Source organism: Musa acuminata, chromosome BXJ2-2 (assembly GCF_036884655.1).
Source record: "Musa acuminata AAA Group cultivar baxijiao chromosome BXJ2-2, Cavendish_Baxijiao_AAA, whole genome shotgun sequence".
NCBI lineage: Eukaryota > Viridiplantae > Streptophyta > Magnoliopsida > Zingiberales > Musaceae > Musa > Musa acuminata.
The window spans coordinates 17,530,781-17,551,025 of NC_088339.1; the positions used below are offsets into that span (position 1 = coordinate 17,530,781).

At 42.6% G+C, this 20,245-nt stretch overlaps 1 protein-coding gene across 1 annotated transcript; it reads left to right on the plus strand.

Annotated features, from left to right (window-relative positions):
• The first annotated feature begins 15,807 nt into the window (after positions 1–15,807).
• LOC103973964 (probable mediator of RNA polymerase II transcription subunit 26b) lies at positions 15,808–19,403 on the plus strand. The gene is made up of 9 exons (XM_009388669.3): positions 15,808–16,961; positions 17,106–17,174; positions 17,306–17,388; positions 17,758–17,810; positions 17,892–18,010; positions 18,139–18,166; positions 18,269–18,720; positions 18,789–18,879; positions 18,964–19,403. The coding sequence occupies exons 1-9, from the start codon at positions 16,548–16,550 to the stop codon at positions 19,083–19,085; spliced, it is 1,431 nt and encodes a 476-aa protein (XP_009386944.2). The 5' UTR covers positions 15,808–16,547; the 3' UTR covers positions 19,086–19,403.
• Positions 19,404–20,245: the final 842 nt, after the last annotated feature.

Here is a 20,245-nt window from a genome sequence, read left to right on the forward strand (position 1 = left end):
TCTTCGGATGGAACTCTTTCCACTGCTACATCTCCTCGGGTTACGATCTCTCTTATAAGCTGGAACCTCCTTAGAACACTTCTGATGAGACCCGGGTTCCCTTATTTGAGTAATCACCCCATAGTTGTCGCAATATAAGGAAGTCGACTTGTCGCTATCTGTATCGACTCCCAAATCTGTGATGAACTTCTTCACCCAGACTCCCTCTTTTGCTGCATCTAATGCGGCAATGTACTCCGCCTCTGTGGTCGAGTCAGTAGTGGTATCTTGCTTGGAACTCTTCCAGCACACTGCTCCTCCATTCAAGGTGTACACATACCCTGAATTCGACTTGCTATCATCGACATCAGACTGAAAAATTGAGTCAGTGTAGCCTTCAACCTTAAGGCTATTACCTCCATATACTAGTAAAAGATCCTTAGTCCTTCTCAAGTACTTAAGGATACACTTTACTGCTTTTCAATGCTCCAAGCCTGGATCCGCCTGATACCTGCTCGTGACACTCAGAGCATGCGCTATATCAGGCCTAGTACATAGCATGGCATACATGATAGACCCTATTGCTGAGGCATAAGGTATCATATCCATGTTCGCCCTTTCTTCTGGAGTCTTTGGGGACATACTCGTAGAAAGCGATATCCCATGTCTCATCGGTATGAGATCTCTCTTGGAATTTTCCATGTCAAAACTTTTGACAATGGTTTCTATGTACTTGGATTGGGACAAGCCAAGCATCCTCTTGGATCTATCTCTATAAATTCTAATCCCCAAGATATAGGATGCTTTCCCTAAGACCTTTATGGAGAAGTGTCTAGATAACCAAGTCTTTACTGTGGATAGCATTCCTACGTCATTCCCAATGATGAGGATGTCATCCACATATAACACCAAAAAGGTGATAGCGCTCCCACTTACCTTTCTGTATACACAAGGCTCATCTTCGTTCTTAACGAAGTCATAAGATCTGATTGCCTCATCAAATCTTATGTTCCAACTTCGGGAAGCTTGCTTTAGTCCATAAATTGATCTAAGCAACCTACACACCTTATCTGGGCAGTTCTTGGACACGAATCCCTCAGGTTGCATCATATACACCTCCTCCTCGAGGTTCCCATTGAGGAATGCAGTTTTCACATTCATCTGCCAGATCTCATAATCATAGTGTGCTGCAATAGCCAATAGAATTCTGATGGATTTTAGCATTGCTACGGGTGAGAAGGTTTCGTCGTTATCAACACCTTGCCTTTGACGATACCCCTTAGCCACTAGCCTTGCTTTATAAGTCTCTACCTTTCCATCTACTCCGATCTTTTTCTTAAAAATCCACTTGCAACCGATGGGTACAATACCTTCGGGCGCATCAACTAGGTTCCAAACCTTATTGGAGTACATAGAATCCATCTCAGAATTCATGGCTTCTTGCCACTTCCCGGAGTCTATACTCATAATAGCCTCCTCGTAGGTCTGAGGATCAATATCCTCAACATCCTCTCCTCTAATATGTCCCACATATCTCTCAGGAGGATGAGATACTCTATCAGACCTGCGTAAAGTTGAAACTTGTGTATTAGGTACCTGAACAGACTCGGGCTGTAGAGTGGTGCTTGAGCTTGGTTCTCTAACTTCGCTCAACTCTATCATTCTCCCACTGTCTCCGCCAAGAATGTGTTCCTTCTCAAGGAACACTGCTCTCTTAGCTACAAAGACCTTTTGTCCTCGAGATGATAGAAATAATACCCACAAGTTTCCTTGGGGTATCCCACAAATATGCATCGCTCTGTCCTTGATTCTAACTTATCGGGGTTGTGTCTTTTAACGTGGGCTGGGCAGCCCCAAATCTTAACAACCTTAAGATCAGGCTTCTTCCCTTTCCATATCTCATATGGTGTAGACACTACCGACTTAGTTGGAACTCTGTTCAGAAGGTAAGCTACGGTTTCTAGGGCATATCCCTAGAATAAGATGGGTAGGTCAGCGAAACTCATCATGGACCGTACCATATCTAATAGTGTACGATTCCTCCTTCCAAAGACACCATTGAGCTGAGGTGTATAAGGAGATGTCCATTGGGATAATATCCCATGGTCCTTGAGGAACTGAGTAAACTCTGTACTTAAGTACTCACATCCTCGATCTGATCGAAGAGTTTTGATACTCTTTCCAGTCTGGTTCTTCACCTCATTCTTATACTTTCTGAATTTCTCAAAGGCCTCGGACTTGTACTTCATTAAGTACATATATCCATACCTTGAGAAATCATCAGTAAATGTAATGAAGTAGGAGTAACCTCCAATGGCATGAGTTGACATGGGTCCACATACATCACTATGTATGAGTTCCAACAACTCAGTGGCTCTCTCTCCAGTTCCACTAAATGGAGATTTGGTCAGTTTTCCACGAATGCAAGGCTCACAAGTTGTATATGACACATAGTCGAATGGATCTAGATATCCATCATTTAGCAACTTTTGAATCCTTCTTTCATGGATGTGACCTAGCCTACAATGCCACAGGTATGCACTGTTCAACTCATCTCGTTTCCTTTTGGACACATTTACATTCATGATATGTGGAGTGGTGTCTAACATAAATAAACCATTATGCAATGTTCCTTTCGTGATGATCTTATCATCTAATAATATCGAACAACCATTGTTCTCAAAAACAAATTTATATCCACCAACTGTTAAATATGAAATGGAGATAATGTTTTTGATAATAGAAGGAACAAAATAACATGCATCTAATGCAATAAAAGCTCCACTAGGCAGATGTAGGGCGACCTCGCCAACAGCTAATACAGCAACTTTTGCTCCATTACCCATCTTGAGGTCCATCTCGCCTCTCTCTAGTCTCCTAGGCCTTGCCAGAACCTGCAACGAATTGCATATATGATAAGCACTACCGGTATCCAATACCCATGTGTTATCATAAGAGTCTGACAAATGGAGACTGATCATGAATGTACCTGAAGCTTCATCAAGCTTTTGTTTCGCCCTTTCTGCAAGGTACTCTTTGTAGTTTCTCTTCCAGTGCCCATCTTTACCACAGTGGAAGCACTGGCCTTTGTCCTTTGTTGGGTCTTTCTTAGCAACCTTTGCTTTACCTTGTTTGCCCTTGCCCTTTCCCTTCTTAAGGGACCTTTCTGCTTTCCTTTTCTTTCTGGTCTCACCAGTGTAGAGAACTGGCTTCTCTTTCTTAATAGTACTCTCTGCCTCCCTCAACATATTGAGGAGCTCTGGGAGAGTCACCTCAAGCTTGTTCATATTAAAATTCATTATGAACTGTGAAAAAGAATCTGGTAGGGACTGAAGCACAATGTCCACACACAAGTTATCCTCTAGGACCATTCCTAGACCTGTGAGTTTCTCTATCCACTCAATCATCTTTAGGACATGGTTCTGAACCGGTGTCCCCTCAGTCATCCTAGCGCGGAAAAGGCTCTTGGATATCTCATATCGTTGAGTCCTTCCCTGTTCCTCAAACAATTTGCGGACATGTAGGAGAATGGATCTGGCATCCATCTTTTCATGTTGTCTCTGTAACTCTGGAGTCATAGAGCCCAACATATAGCACTGAGCAAGAGTGGAGTCATCAATGTACTTCACGTAGCGAGCGATCTCATCCTCGCTTGCCCCTTCTTCGGGCGTAGGCATCACTGTATCAAGGACGTACACGATTTTCTCCGCTGTGAGAACAATTCTCAAGTTACGGAGCCAATCCGTATAATTTGGACCAGTGAGGCGGTTGACATCAAGTATGCCACGTAAGGGATTTGAAAGCGACATTTTCTGAAAATAAAGATGTAGCAGAAATGAATAACATGCAGATTTTGCAAGAAATAAACTATCAAGATATGGACTTCTATCTTAATATGCTCCCACTATTTTATTATCGAGTCACGCGACACCCTCAGCACGTAAAACGGAAGTCTCCGGCAGACTTCTAGTGGGGATCAGGATCCAATCAGCGTCTTAGTGTAACCTCGAGGGACTCGACCAATCACACTAAGCCTAAAAGGTAGGCAACTCTTGCCGATCACAACTCCTTGTGATTCCTGTCCTGTTCGGCCTCCGAATCACCATGGCCTCGAGGGACTCGACCAACCATGATGCTCGGTTAAGTCAACACCTTCGTTACAAGATGAGTCTGATTTGATGATATACCCTCGAGGGACTCGACCAAGCATACCATGCCCTCAGGTCACCGGTGACATCTCTATGTCGTAAGCAAGATAGCGAATCGCGATATAGGTGAGTCTCGAGGGACTCGACCAACTCAACCTACACCGGGAATCGGTTCCTACTCATAACGATGGAAGGCCACGTGGGTCAATCTAATTGCCTCACGTTTACCGACTTAATATTATCGAGAGATGTTTCTATAATTTGGTCTCCTAATATGACATGTCACACATATACATATTTAATATATATCTACATCGCATGCAAATATATATACATATCTAGTATGTGTATAAGCAATCACACCAGATGATCATGGACCACAACCTAATATGATTAGGCCCGAGCCAGTAGGCCTAATCACTCACATCAAGATCTATGTGTGCAACGGTGCATCTCCATGCCCTGTGATCGTCCATCTCGTCCTCGTCGGTTTCGTCGACATCTTGATGCATCTCCATGCAACACGATCGTCCGTCTCGTGGGTCCCGCTATCGCATCCACGCTCCCGCTGCGCCTCCTCATGTGATTACAACTTAATCATAGGCACGTAGGCCCGACAATAAACGAGAAATATAATGGAGGTTCGCAGACCTCAATAATAATAATCACAAGTACACATATCACACGGTCCATGATCATCCGTCCACACATCATACATCACATGTATAAATAATCATCATCATGTAGGACTACTAGATAATAATAAAAAATAATAATCAACTAAACTTTTTAATTAATTAATATTTTTCTGAAATCAGGGACATGTAGGGAATTTCTCAATTCCTAAGGGTATTTTCGTAATTTGGACAAAAGACAGAAACTGGAATTTCTCAAATTCCGAGGGGCAAAACTGTCTTTTTTCCAGAAAACCCTAATTCCCTCTTTCTACTGCCGCTGCCGCCGCCGCCACCCTGCTGGCGGCGGCCTGTGCGGCGGGGCGAGGGCGCTGCCCTTGCCTGCAGGCGGCACGCCCGCTGGCGGCGCTGCCGCTGCAGGTGGGCTCCCCTTTCGGGCGCCGCTGCCTCCGCAGGCGGTGCTGTCCCGCCGGGCGGCCGCCCCTGTGGGGGGGGGTTTCGCCCGCGGGAGCAGCGGCGGCAGGCGCCGCTGCCCTGCGGCGCCTCTGCCCGTAGGCTGCCAGCCCCGCCAACAGCAAGCATGCTGCAAGCAGACCGCCGGCCGGCTGCTACAGGCACAGCGCTTGCGCATGCGCCAGCGCTGTGCTGCCTGGTTGCGGCTGCGGCTGCCGCTGCAGGTGGCTGCAGGCATGCAGATCGAGGACAGCAACTGTTGCTGCCCTTCCTCGCTTTTGCGTCAACGATTTTGACGTCAAAATTCTTCCTAAACACAATACACGCAGTTCAAAACCAACCATTCGCACGAACAACCTGGCTCTGATACCACTGTTGGGAAATCATTGGGGGGCGACATCATATGCGCAGCGGAAGAACAAGAAAACAAAAATCCCCGATTCCCAAATAGATGTTCGTCGTCGTGCGAAGATTGGTGCGCAAAAATCCGCAAAACACAAAACTGCGTATAGAGATTGTGTTACCTAGGGAGATCGTATATCTCTGTTTCCTTGCAGATCCTTAGGAGAGGGTGAAGGAGGTCAAGCGTCCTCCTCTCTAGCGGTGATCCACACAGCAGGGTTGCGACGACGCTCCTCAAAACTCCAGGCCTACTCTGAGGTGGAGAGGGAGAGGAGAATAGGAAAGGCAAGCAAAGACTCTAGCCTATGAGGCTGTGAATCCCTCCTATTTATAGAGATCCCGTGTCAAACCCTAATGGGTCCTTCCCTAGTGGGTATTGGATCTGCATCCAATAAGACAAGGGCTCCGTCGGATATCTCATATCCGAACCTCTACTCATCGCAATGCCTACCATATGTGTGTGACCCTCTAGGCCCAATATCGAGCTGGCCGTGAGTCATACCTGTCAGAACTCCTTCTAACTCAGTGAATTATTATCTCTGTAATAATTCACTCGACTCATCGACTACGGACGTACTAGGCCACTACGCCGTAGTCCCCAGACGATACAGGGGAATCCAATCCATTCGACCTGTCTATCCTCAGTTACCATGTACCTATAGTCCCTCATCCATCTAATATCCCAGAGACCGTATATCGAGCATGGTGCTGTCAGACCCATACGGTTTCTACTCGAGTCTCGCTCTAATCGGATTCTCCCGGAGAACTCTTTCTCTCTCAACCCGAATGACCCTGGCCAGGGATTTGTCTGAGCAAGAACACATAGGATATTCCTCTCATGACGCCGAGAGTGGATGATCCTCTATTGACACTCAATAGCCCTCGTAAGGTCGACTACCACTCCCAATGACCAGTTGTACTAGATCTGGGGACAGCCAAACCTATAAGTCTGGTATCAAAGAGTGGAGCACTCATACAGGACATCCTTGGTGTCTCAAGTCTAAGGACCAGATACACCACTAGGACTACGGAATCACTGTCTGATAATAAGGCATCATCAACCATCCAGCATTCCGTAAGCGGATCAATCAGTGAACTCATTCTCCAATGAGCACCTGTACTGTATCCCTAGTGTCCCTACACGAGCAGCTATGAGACCAGCTGCATCCATCATATGGACGGGTATACAGCACACCAGTCTATCCGGTTATCACGATGTCCCTCTCGAGTAACCTATGACCGGGATTATTTAGGATATGTGTTTAAAGGTGAATTGATCTCATTATCGTGATCTCATCACGATCCGATTCCCATTGCACAAATCCAAGGACATCACAATATATATATGCATTTATGCAATAGTTATAAAGTGATATACGCCAAAATATAATAAGCAAAAAGATTCTGTATCAAGTCACACGTGCCATCACTCACGTGATTGGCTTGCTGGGCACCTATGACTAGCATGTGCAGGATTAACTACGATAACGATGAAGACATAAAGCGAAACAAAGTGTCGGAGTCAAGTGCGAAGGATTCGTTGGGAGTTCGAGAGTTCGATAGAAGTCCGAAGGTTCGTCGATAATGCTGTTGGAACTAGCCGAGAATGAGTAGGGAGCTTGCCGAAGGGTTTTTCAGAAGCTCGCCGGAAGGTTCATGGGAAGTTCGCGGAGCTCACCAAGAAAGATCGGAGCTTGCCGAAGAAGCTCGTTGGAACTCGAGAAGATCAAATCATGAAGATCAAATCTTGAGCCACTCAAAGGCTTCATCACATTCTGAGGTCCACCCAAAGTCCTTTGGATTCTTTAGGATTTGAAAAAAGGGGAGGAATTTATCCCCCGATCGGGATAGGAATCGAGCTAGGGTGGCAAGCCTCTCGGTCAAGCGTTGCATTTCCTTTACCGAGCGGGGAGGTTGCATGTTGATGATGACTTGAACCTTCTCCAAGTTTGCATCTATTCCCCTCCTGTGAATGATAAAGCTGAAGAATTTTTTTGAGCTAACTCCAAAGGCACACTTGGTAGGGTTGAGGCACATGTCAAATTTCTACAAATGTTTCATTGAGGTCCGCTAGATGAGTTCGGGCGAACTTGTTTTTTATGATCATGTCATCAACATATACCTCCATATTCCTCTTGATCTATTGAGTGAACATCTTATTCACCATTCTTAGGTCGGTTGCCCTAGCATTTTTCAGCCCAAATGACATGACCCTGTAGAAGTAAACTCCTCGGTTTATGATGAAGGCAGTATGTTCCTGATTTTCTAGCGCCATCTTGATTTTGTTGTATTGTTAAGACTCTAGCTAGGAGAGTCCTAATTAAGAGGGGTATTTATGTAAAACCTTCTACCTAGCCGACCCCTATTAAAGAGGTGAAGAGGCCGGCTAGGGTTAGGAGGTTGTTTCTTAGAGAAGCATTAGGAGTTGTAAAGGAATAGGAGTCTTGAGCAGGAGTCATATTAGGAGTTGGTTAGAAGTAGGAGTCTTGAGTAGGAGTCCTATTAGGAGTTGAGATTTAGAAGCCCTATAAATAGCTATGTATTCATCCTCTTTTCTCAAGCAATAGATGAATATTTTCTGTAACCTTTAAGCAGCAACTTGGAGGAAGGAACCCCTATAGAGTTCCAAGGAGGTCGATCCCTTAAAGAGATTAGCCCCAAACTTAGAATCTGCAAGGGTTCTAACACTTGGTATTAGAGCAACATTCTTGGCATCTCGCTGCCATTCCACAGCCATCCAACAGCCTTCCACAACCGCCCAAAGTAATTCTCATAATTGCTTAAAAGATTATCTCCGAATTCCGTCATCATCTCCACCACCGCGGATTATCCTTTGATCTCCTTGTGAATTGCAACAAAAAAAAGACAAGGACATATCTGATCTACAAGCAAATGCTATGGCTTCTCAATATCCAATTAATGCTAAATTTGAAGCATGTGAATCTCAATTTGAATTGCGGCTTGAATCACGCTTGGAGGACAAATTGCGTGCTTTGTTCGCAAAATTCAGAATTGGACAATCGCCAACTCTAACCAAATCTCAGTGAGGAGAGTGTTCAGAGAGGCCTCCAAAGAAGGAGGGACAGCCCTCGGACATGCTACAGCCACGCATGAGGGTGGAATTCCCGTGATGGGAAGAAGGAGACCCGACGGGGTGGATTTCGCGCGCCAATGTTACTTTTGCTACTACTGAACGTCGGATGATGCTATGGTGGAAATTGCTATCATCCACCTTGAAGGAGATGCTATTCAATGGTATAATTGGCTGGAATACAATCATGGGGCTCCGACATGGAATCAATTTAAGAACACACTATAAATCGTTTTAGACCTACGGAGTATGAAAATATCGATGGCCAACTCGCAAAGATTCGACAAACTTCTACGATTCAAGAGTACCAAACCAGGTTTGAGAAGCTATCCTACCTTGTTCGTGATTGGACTGAACATCAATTGTTAGAAACATTCATCGAAGGACTCAAGCCAGAGATAAAAGGGGAGGTTAAGGTGCGGCAACCCCGTACCGTGACAGCTGCGATTTCTTTCGCCCGAATATAAGAAGAACAGCTCAACTAGGATGCTCGGAGGATGAGAACCTCTCCTAGGTTTGTGGCACATAAACCTCCTTCTACTCCCAGCCATCTTTCGCTACCAAAAAATTTGACAAGAGAAAAACTACATGACCGATCAACAAAGGATCTTTGTTGGCATTGCGATGAGCCGTGGAACCACGATTATTGCTGCAAAAGGGGTCACCTCCTATTGATTGAACCTCTTGAAGACATGGAGGAGGAGATCCAAGAGCATGAGGAAGTGGTCACGGATGAAGAACAGCAGCCGGTTGATATTACGATATATGCCCTTGCCGGTTACGCGATCCCGCAAATGATGAAAGTGGGAGGACTTCTGAAGTAACAACTTGTCACCATTCTTATTGACACCGGGAGCACTAGTAATTTTATGAACAGAAAGGTTGCTGTCCGAATGGCCTTACCTATCGAGAATTGCAGCAGGTTTGACGTTAAGATTGCTGTCCGGACGAATTTTGAAGTGCGATCATAGGTGCCCGCGGGTGAAACTATTGCTATAGGACCAAGAGATAATTGCATATTTCTTCATCCCTCTTGATGATTATGAGGCCGTGCTCAGCATCGAATGGCTGACGAAATTAGGTGATGTTTCTGCTAGTCATAGGTGCCCAGCAAGCCAATCACGTGAGTGATGGCACGTGTGACTTGATACAGAATCTTTTTGCTTATTATATTTTGACGTATATCACTTTATAACTATTGCATATGTGCATATATATATTGTGATGTCCTTAGATTTGTGCAATGGGAATCGGATCGTGATGAGATCACGAAAATGAGATCGATTCACCTTTAAACACATATCCTAAATAATCCCGATCATAGGTTACTCGAGAGGGACATCGTGATAACCGGATAGACTGGTGTGCTGTATACCCGTCCATATGATGGATGTAGCTGGTCTCATAGCTGCTCGTGTAGGGACACTAGGGATTCAGTACAGGTGCTCATTAGAGAATGAGTTCACTGATTGATCCGCTTACGGAATGCTGGATGGTTGATGATGCCTTATTGTCAGACAGCGATTCCGTAGTCCTAGTGGTGTATCTGGTCCTTAGACTTGAGATACCAAGGATGTCCTGTATGAGTGCTCCACTCTTTGATACCAGACTTATAGGTTTGGCTATCCCAGATCTAGTACAACTGGTCATTGGGAGTGGTAGTCGACCTTACGAGGGCTATTGAGTGTCGATAGAGGATCATCCACTCTCGGCGTCATGAGAGGAATATCCCATGTGTTCTTGCTCAGACAAATCCCTAGCCAGGGTCATTCGGGTTGAGAGAGAAAGAGTTCTCCGGGAGAATCCGATTAGAGCGAGACTCGAGTAGAAACCGTATGGGTCTGACAGCATCATGCTCGATATACGGTCTCTGGGATATTAGATGGATGAGGGACTATAGGTATACGGTAACTGAGGACAGACAGGTCCAATGGATTGGATTCCCCTGTATCGTCTGGGGATTACGGCGTAGTGGCCTAGTACGTCCGTAGTCGATGAGTCGAGTGAATTATTATAGAGATAATAATTCACTGAGTTAGAAGGAGTTCTGACAAGTATGACTCACGGCCAGCTCGATATTGGGCCTAGAGGGTCACACACATATGGTAGGGATTGCGATGAGTAGAGGTTCGGATATGAGATATCCGACGGAGCCCTTGTCTTATTGGATGCAGATCCAATACCCACTAGGGGAGGACCCATTAGGGTTTGACAGGGGACCTCTATAAATAGGAGGGATTCAGAGCCTCATAGGCTAGAGCCTTTGCTTGCCTTTCCTATTCTCCTCTTCCTCTCCACCTCAGAGCAGGCCTGGAGTCTTGAGGAGCGTCGTCGCAACCTTGCTATGTGGATCACCGCTAGAGAGGAGGACGCTTGACCTCCTTCACCCTCTCCTAAGGATCTGCAAGGAAACAGGGATATACGATCTCCCTAGGTAACACAATCTACTCTATACGCAGTTTTATGTTTCGCGGATTTTTGCGCACCAATCTTCGCACGACGACGAACATCTTTTTGGGAATTGGGGATTTTGTTTTCTTGTTCTTCCACTGCGCATATGATGTCGCCCCAAGATTTCCCAACAGTGGTATCAGAGCCAGGTTGTTCGTGCGAATGATTGGTTTTGAACTGCGTGTGTTGTGTTTAGGAAGAATTTTGACGTCAAAATCGTTGACGCAAAAGCGAGAAAGGGCAGCAACAGTTGCTGCCCTCGATATGCGTGTGTGAAGCGCAGCCGAAGGAGGGCAGCGGCGCCTGCCACCGCAGGGCAGCGACGCCTACCACCGCTGCTCCCGCGGGCGAAACCCCCCCCCCCACAGGGGCGGCCGCCCGGCGGGACAGCACCCCCTGCGGAGGCAGCGGCGCCCGAAGGGGGCGCCCACCCGCAGCGGCAGCGCCGCCAGCTGGCGTGCCGCCTGCAGGCGAGGGCAATGCCCTCATTCGCCGCATAGGCCGCCGCTGGCAGGGTGGCGACGGCGGCGACGACATTAGCAAAGGGTAGTAGGGCATTAGGGTTTTCTGGGCAAAAGATAGTTTTGCCCCTCGAAATTTGAGAAATTTCAGTTTCTGTCTTTTGTCTAAATTACGAAAATACCCCTATAAATTCAGAAATTCCTTACATGTCCTTGATTTCAGAAAATATTAATTAATTAAAAGGTTTAGTTGACTGAAGGTACATCTATACTCTCACATCTTGATAAATTTGATTCTTTGGTTATCGATTTGGAGAATATAGATGTGAAAATTGATGATGAGGATAAGGCCCTGTTACTTTTGTGTTCTCTTCCCCAATCTTTTAAGCATTTCCGTGATACTATGATTTCTGGAAAAGAAACAATTTCATATCAAGAAATTAAATCTGTACTAAAATCTAAGGAGCAGATAGATAGAGATATCACCGGGGAAAGTAGAGAGAATCAGGCTGAATGTCTGGTTGTTAGGGGGAGAACAGATGAAAGGAAATTTGAGTAGATATAAATCTAGATCTAAATCCAGACATAGAAATTTAGAGTGCAGATATTGTCATAAAATGGGGCACATTAAGGCCAATTGCTTTAAATTGAAAAATAAATTAAAGCAAAAGGAAAAATTTGTTGAGAAAACTATTGAATCCGTTGAAGCTAGTGTATCAACTGATGAGAATGTTGGAAATATTTTCTCTGCTATTGATGACAGGATGAGGTCTAAAAATAAATGGATTTTAGATTCTGGTTGTTCTTATCACATGTGTCCTAATAGAGATTTGTTTTACACATGAATCTTGTAATGGTGGAATTGTTTTGATGGGCAATAATGCAGCATGTGATGTTATTGGTAGAGGAACAATCCGAATTAAAATGCATTATGGTATTGTGAGGATGCTCACTAATGTTAGACATGTTCCTAATTTAAAAAAGAATCTCATCTCTTTAGACACCCTAGAGGCCCTTGGGTGTAAATACACAACTGAAGGTGGAGTTATGAAAGTTTCTAGAAGTGCTCTTGTTGTTATGAAAGCTTGTAGGTCTGGTAGCTTATATATTCTGCAGGGAACGACTGTCACAGGCTCAATTGCAATCTCGTCATCATCATTGTCTAATTCTGACATCACCAAATTATGGCATATGCGTTTGGGTCATATGAGTGAAAAAGTTTGAGCATATTGAGCAAAAGGGATCTATTTGCGGACAGAGTACTAGGCCACTGGATTTTTGTGAACACTGCATTTTTGGAAAGCAGAAAAGAGTCAGCTTCAATTTTTCGGCAGTTCACAAAACGAAAGGTACTCTTAACTATATTCATTCAGACCTTTGGGGTCCAACTCATGTTCAGTCTAAGGGTGGTGCCAAGTATATGTTGACTTTCATTGATGATTATTCTAGGAAAGTTTGGGTTTATTTTCTGAAGCATAAAAATGATGTTTTTCTAACCTTTAAACAATGGAAGGCTTTGATTGAGAAACAAACAGGTAAACAGATTAAGCGGCTTCGAACAGATAATGGCATGGAATTTTGTGAAGGTGACTTTGATGAATTCTGTAAAAATGAAGGAATTGTTCGGCATCGCACTGTTAGGACGACGCCTCAAAAAAATGGTATGGCCGAACATATGAACAAAACACTCTTGGAGAGAGCAAGGTGTATGATCTCAAATGCAGGGTTGACAGAGGACTTTTGGGCAAAGGCGATTAATATGACCTATTACATTGTCAACCGCGCTCCTTCTGCGGCACTTAACTTTAAAACTCACGAGGAAGTTTAGTTAGGTACTCCTGCTGATTACTCTGATTTAAAATTTTTTAGGTGTCCAGCATACATGTATGTAAATGAAGGAAAATTAGAGCCTCGAGCTAAAAAGTGCATTTTCCTTGGGTGCTTCTAGGGTGAAAGAATACAGATTATGGTGTTCTGATCCCAAATCTCTAAAATTTATAATCAGTAGAGATGTTACTTTTGATGAATTATCTATGTTATCTTCCAAAGAGGAATCTACTAGTTGTACAAATGACAGTGCACAGAAGCAGGTGGAGCTTGCGATTGGTAGTTCGGATTCTTTTAAGTTGAACTCTTCTACTCAAAGAGTCTACTAACGCAGATGATCTAGAGGAAAAGCAATATTCCATAGCCAAGGATAGACCACGGAGAGATATTCGACCACCACAAAGATATGCAAATTTGATTACATATGCTTTGTCTGTTGCAGAAGAAGCAAGTGAAGTTTGTGAGCCTACTTCCTACTCAGATACAGTTTCTTGTGATAATTCCGCTAAGTAGTTGATCGTGATAATTGAAGAAATTGAATCTCTCCATCGGAATAGAACTTGGGATAAGCCGCCTTCGGGTAAGAAACTTGTTGGATGCAAATGAGATACTATTGCTGAGGGAAATGTCCTTGTTCAGAAAATTCATACGAAGGACAATCCAGTTGATATGCTTACGAAGCCTCTTCCAGTTTACAAGTTTAAGCAGTGCTTGGACTTGGTTGGTATTCATTGTTGGTGATTGCCCATTGGGGCTTTTATGAAGAAGGTGGAGCAAGTTTTGTTGGGACATGCCAAGGTGGAGATTTGTTAGTTTGGCAAGTCCCATAGTCCCACATCGGGAAAATCAGACTTGTTATCTCCTATTGGAACTATAAATAAGGGCTTGGGCTTTGAAGTCAGATGCACCATAAGAAATACCACAAGTGGCACCACAAGAAAAACCCAAGTGTTTGCTTTGGGTTTAAGTCCACACTCAGTTAAATAGTTTGGGCTTATAATTTGGGTTTTTTCTTGTTTAGTATTTTCGGGTGTTTTATGGCCTAGGAACATCTTCCTAAGGCATTTTAATAGTCCATCTTTTATAATAGTGATTTGCTCCTCTTTCGTTCGTGGATGTAGGTCAAGGTTAATTGACCGAACCACGTAAATCTGGTGTTCTTGTCGCTTTTATTTTTTTCGTTTTATTATCTTTGTTGGGTTGTCAAAATTATCATTTGGTAAATTTTCTGGGGCTAGCTCAAACATGAATAGTTGGGTTGCTGTAAAAAAATTATATTGATGTAAGTTGGATAAAGAAACTCATGTGATGCATAAGTCAATCGGATATGGTTGGAGGAGCAAAGTATAATATTAGTCATAGTGCTTCTAAGCCACTCTTTTGAGGCCTTTTATAATAATTCCTAATTAAATGAATACTTACTTAATTTAAGTGATACTTATATTGGATTGTTAGGTGTTACTTGAATATGAAGAGTTATTTAATGCATCGAATGTTATAATTTATGTGGTGGTTACATGCAACATTAATTTGGTGCATCGAATGTTATCATTTATGTGTTAACGAGGCGTTCTGAATTGTTGGTGTGTTGATGATGATGACATAGTATTTGATAGTGCATGTGTCAGATCCATCAATAATATCATCATCGGCAACCTTTAAATTCTAATTATCATCGCCCTTTTTATGTCATGAAATACTTGACTCATTAAATCAATTCACGATTTGATTAAATCTGAATTTGAATAAAAATACCCTTTATGAATATCCTATCAATTGTTGCGTTGAATCTCTACTCATTTAAATCAAAATTTAAAAATACCCCTCTAGTCAGGTTCAAATTAATTTCATATTTAATAAATAATTAATTATTCGAATCGTTTTTATGTACCGAGGTAGTTAAAAGGGAGGGTTTAATAGCATAAAATTTAAAGAACCCACTCTTATCTCCATCCTCACAGTAAGACCCGACAAGTGGGGAAAATTGGGTTAAACGAGCATATCACAGCCGTCCACCATTCCGACTCTTGATGAGATCGGACGTATCACATCTGCGTCGGATCGGTGCACGTGGGACTTCGGACGAGAGCCCATCACAGCCGTCCGTTTCGGTGAGTCAACGATGGCGACCGGTTCGCGCTTCGAGCACCGCCCTCGCTCCTTCCCTCCACTATCGTGATCGTTCATCTTTACCGAACCATAAATTAATTCCATGATCGGATTTTTAATCTCGTTTTCTTTTATTTTTATTTATATATATATATATATATATATATTTATATTTATATTTATATTTATATATAATATTATTTTTATTTTATTTATTTATTATTTTTTGGGGAGCTCGGGGGAGGGTGGCGGAAGAGACCAAGGGCGAAGGGGACGTAATTGGGCTGTTGGATTCTTTCGCCCGTATTTGTCTCTGTCCTTGCGTCGCTTCGGTGGTGGTGCTACTATTCTTCGCCTCCCTTCCTCCCTCCCTCCCTCCTCCTTCTTCTGGGAATTTGCAGAGCGAGGAAGGAAAATACTGATTACGATAATCGATAGTGAGAAGGAAGATTGAGAACAAACAGTTTTTTTTTTTTTTGGGGTAATTTCTTCGAGTTTTTCTTGCTTTTTGGTGCTCAGTCTTTCCCTAATTTGAGGGGTTTTTGTTTCGTGGCGGAGGAGAAACTTACAATAGAGGAAAATAGGGTTCTTTTTGGGGGAACTGTCGAAATTGGTTTCCTTCAAGGAATCGAAGCAAAACGAAAGAAGGTTGCCAAAAGGGGGATTTGATGGGTTTTTTCTCGCTTTTTCTTGAGAAAAATTGGAGTTCTGTGGGCTGTTGATTGCAACCGAGGCGAATCGGTGGAGAATTCGGTTCTTTTCGTGATTTTCTTGTAACATTTCCTCTTTTTTGCTGGATTTCGTTGGTGTTTTGGATAATCTAGGAAGACAGGAACTGATCCAATCAGCGGGGACATTGATACCCATTTGAGTTTACCGATCACAGATCGGTGCTCGCGTCGAAGATTCGGCCTCGAGAACCGATCAAGCAGAGTCGAGTTTCATTTCCGATCACTTCGCCCTTCGATCGTTGGAGCCGCCTCTCGCCGCCATGGCGAGCTCGTCCGGGCCGCTCGATTACTGGAGAAAGTTCTTCCGCAGTGCCAATTCGGATATATTCGAGGTGATGGAGCACGCAATCCTCGTCGCGGCCTCTGATTACCCCCAGGAGTTCAGGAGCAGGAGGGATCAGATAGTAGAGAAGCTGTTCGCCGTGCTGCTGCCGCGATGCTTCGGGTGCGATCGCGTTGCCGAGGGGGAGGAGGGTGATCGCAGCGTTAAGAGGGACGGGGAAAAGGAGAGCAAGGTGGACAGTAGCAATGATGGGCCTGAGGACTTGAACCGGATCGTGAGCAATTACAGCTTTGACGAGGCGGAGGCACTCACCGAGGAGATTGAAGAAGAGAGCCAAATCGTTGGGGAGGTTCTCAGGATTAAGGAGATCTTTGCCAACCACCATGATGAGGTCTGTGCCATCCTTTCCTTAGTAAAATCTGGCTTTGATGTAGTTTATGATGCATTGAATAACTCGAATGTGCTGTTTCAATTTTGATTTGGAATTTGGACTAACATCGCTGATTGTACTGAAACTTGCTTCGCTGGTTTGCAGTCTGATAGTGTATTGTTCGAATCGTTGAGGAGGCTGCAGTTGATGGAGCTTTCTGTCGAAGTACTGAAGGTGAAGAAAGAGTATAGGATTCGAGTGTAGTTGATGGAGCTTTTTTAGCCTAAGGATGCATAGAGTTTGTCGGACATAAGCAATGCCTTGCTTCATGTTATGTTAAATTCATGTATCTTTTTTTGTCTTAGGCAACTGAAATTGGAAAGGCAGTTAACGGTCTGCGAAGACACAACTCAAAGCCAATTCGCCACCTTGTCCGCACTCTTATTGAGTAAGCTTGCATTGCTTTATCAAAGTTGTTTAGAGAACTAAAAAAAAGGGAATTGTTCATGTATCTTTCCTATGAATGAATAACTAGTGCTCTATGCTTGCTTTCTTTCTTGTTTCATATTTGTTTCTTTATTCTTTTATTGCATTATTTCGAAAAGGTAATTTGTTTGGTGGAGGCAAATATTGAGTACTGATGAATAACTATTGCTCCTTTGCTCCACGGACTAGTTGAAAGGGTTACGCAAATGACTTCTGAATTGTTAATTACATTTTAGTGTCTTCCAATGGACTCTGCTCACTGAATGTGGATACATATTAGTTGTCTAGTTGCTCATCTTGCATTGCTTCCATTCATCTTTTTGCGCGGCAGGGGTTGGAAGCTTTTGGTAGATGAATGGGTGAGGGCTACAGCGGCCGTTGCAGGTATAGCATATCTTCTCTTATTTGTTTTCATGGCTTGTTATTTTTGAAATCTCATAGGTGATTTCAAACTCACTATCACAGATGATAAATCTCCGGAGTCTGTAAATCCTCCCATGGAAGATGAGGAAGGGCTTCCTTCTCCTCCCTTGGATGAGGGAGCTTTGTTTGCCACACAAACTGCTTCCATCCAGCTCTCTGAGGTATAAGATATAAATATTGGGATGATACATTAAATATTATATATCTTCTGAATTGCACCGCTGCTTTTTGAAGTCAATTGACTAGGTTTCATTTTCTATGTCCTCCTTTTTACATTTTGGACATGAAGTTCTTCGACGAAATGGATGATGATGGAAGTGAGTAACTGTGCTTTTGCTTTGCTTTTTGCTTATGGTATGCTGGTATGTTTCATTAATCAATATTACTGATGTCATCTTTTTTCCGAAAATATTATCCAGATTTTAGAAATAACATGGACGTCGAGAAGCAGCGAGAAAATGGAATGCCTACGGTACATGATGTACCACAGAGGAAAATACAGCCTCTAGATCAATCTTTAATGCCAAAAGAGAAGCCGGAGACAAGGAGGCAAGAGCTGCGAGAGTTGGCTGTTCCAGAAGGGAAGGAAGTGATGAGGAAAGAACCACCGCATTCAGCTATTCCAGAAGAGTTAAAACAGATGAGGCAGCAGGCACCGGTAATGAGACGAATGAAGCAACAGGATCCCTTGATATGCCAATCCAAGCATGAGGGTATTTTGAACAAGCAAAGCAAGCCAGTGATTCCCGATTCTGGGCCTGGCAGACCACCAAAGCTAGTCCGCACTCTAAAAGCTGGCGGTGAGATGAAGCCTAAGCAGTATCAAGATGACGCTGGACCTCGGAGAAAGCAGTTGGTAACCACACAAGATGTAAGTTCCACAAGAAGTTAGAAAATTTTAGACATGTAGTTTATATAACTATTTTGTTTTCTATGCAGAAAACAAAATTCTCAGAGGAAGCCTCCATGAGAACTAAGCTAGAACTGGCGAAAAGGAAGCTTCATGAAGGCTACCAGCAGGCAGAACATGGTTTGTTCCAGTTCCGTGTTCTTCTGTTCAAGTAGCTAAACATATAGCTTTTCTGATGGGTGCATGCCATTTTACTTGCCGCAGCAAAGAAGCAGCGAACTATACAAGTAATGGAGCTGCATGATCTGCCGACACAACGGCACAATAAACATCCTGTTCCGAAATCCAGAAACAACATCAGAAATTGGGCAAATGGTCGGCGATAGTTGTGTTTATTCTGCAAGTGGATTGACTACTTACCGCTGTGGAATTTCGTGTTTCTTTACATTGAAAGCACACAAGTCATCCGAGCTTAGTACCGAGGATTTGACAGAAGTTTTTATTCTTCTGCTTGTTCTTAATGGAGATTTAGACAGTTTGACTTCATACTGCTACCATAACTGTAAATCATGAGTGGTGACAAGTTCTTCAAATGTAATTATGAAGCCTGAAGACTCCAACGAGTTCCAGCATGGCTGAACATTTAAATCATTTGTTCTTTTAAGATGAATAAGTAGACATCCAGCATCAATTATTCTTCTCCATTTGTGATTTGTTTGCCTTGCTCCTGTGATCTGAGAACAGCATGATTAGGTTTATATATACATGTATATATATATATATATACATGTATATATACATGTATATATATATATATACATGTATATATATATATATACATGTATATATATATATATATACATGTATATATATATATATACATGTATATATATATATATATATACATGTATATACATTATATACATACATATTTTTTATGCATATTTTTCCAGGATAGTTGGATGGTTTAGATTAAAAGTGAGAGTAAGATGGACTATGATTTGATTCTGACTAGGATTTGACTAGGAGGATGATGTGAGTGACAATACAATTTAATAATAAATTAGAAATAGTGAAAATTTGAATTACAAATATAAATTTTGCATATTTTAAATATAATAATAAAATTTAATAGCAAATTAGAAATTTAGCTTAAAATGTATATCGTATTATTAAATTAGGTTTCTAGTGAATGGATCAATTCCATCAAGCATAATTGTGCCAGTTGAGTTTTTTTATTAAAAATTAATTATTTTTTTTTTCATAAGATGAGTGACGATTTCCCCCATTTTGAGATTTTGTTAAAAGATTATACCCCGCAAAGAGTCTCATAAATCATAATTATTAACTCTACTATAAGTTTTAAGATTTCATAAAGTAATTTATATGAGACTATTAGTTGTTTCGATAAAAATTAAAAATATTTCATATATTTCAAAAATAAAGAATAATAATATTTTTCTTTTTTTCTCAATTAGCCTTAAGCTTATGTTTATATAAACTGAAAAAACTTATAATATATATTTTCGTTCTCTTGTGAAAGAAT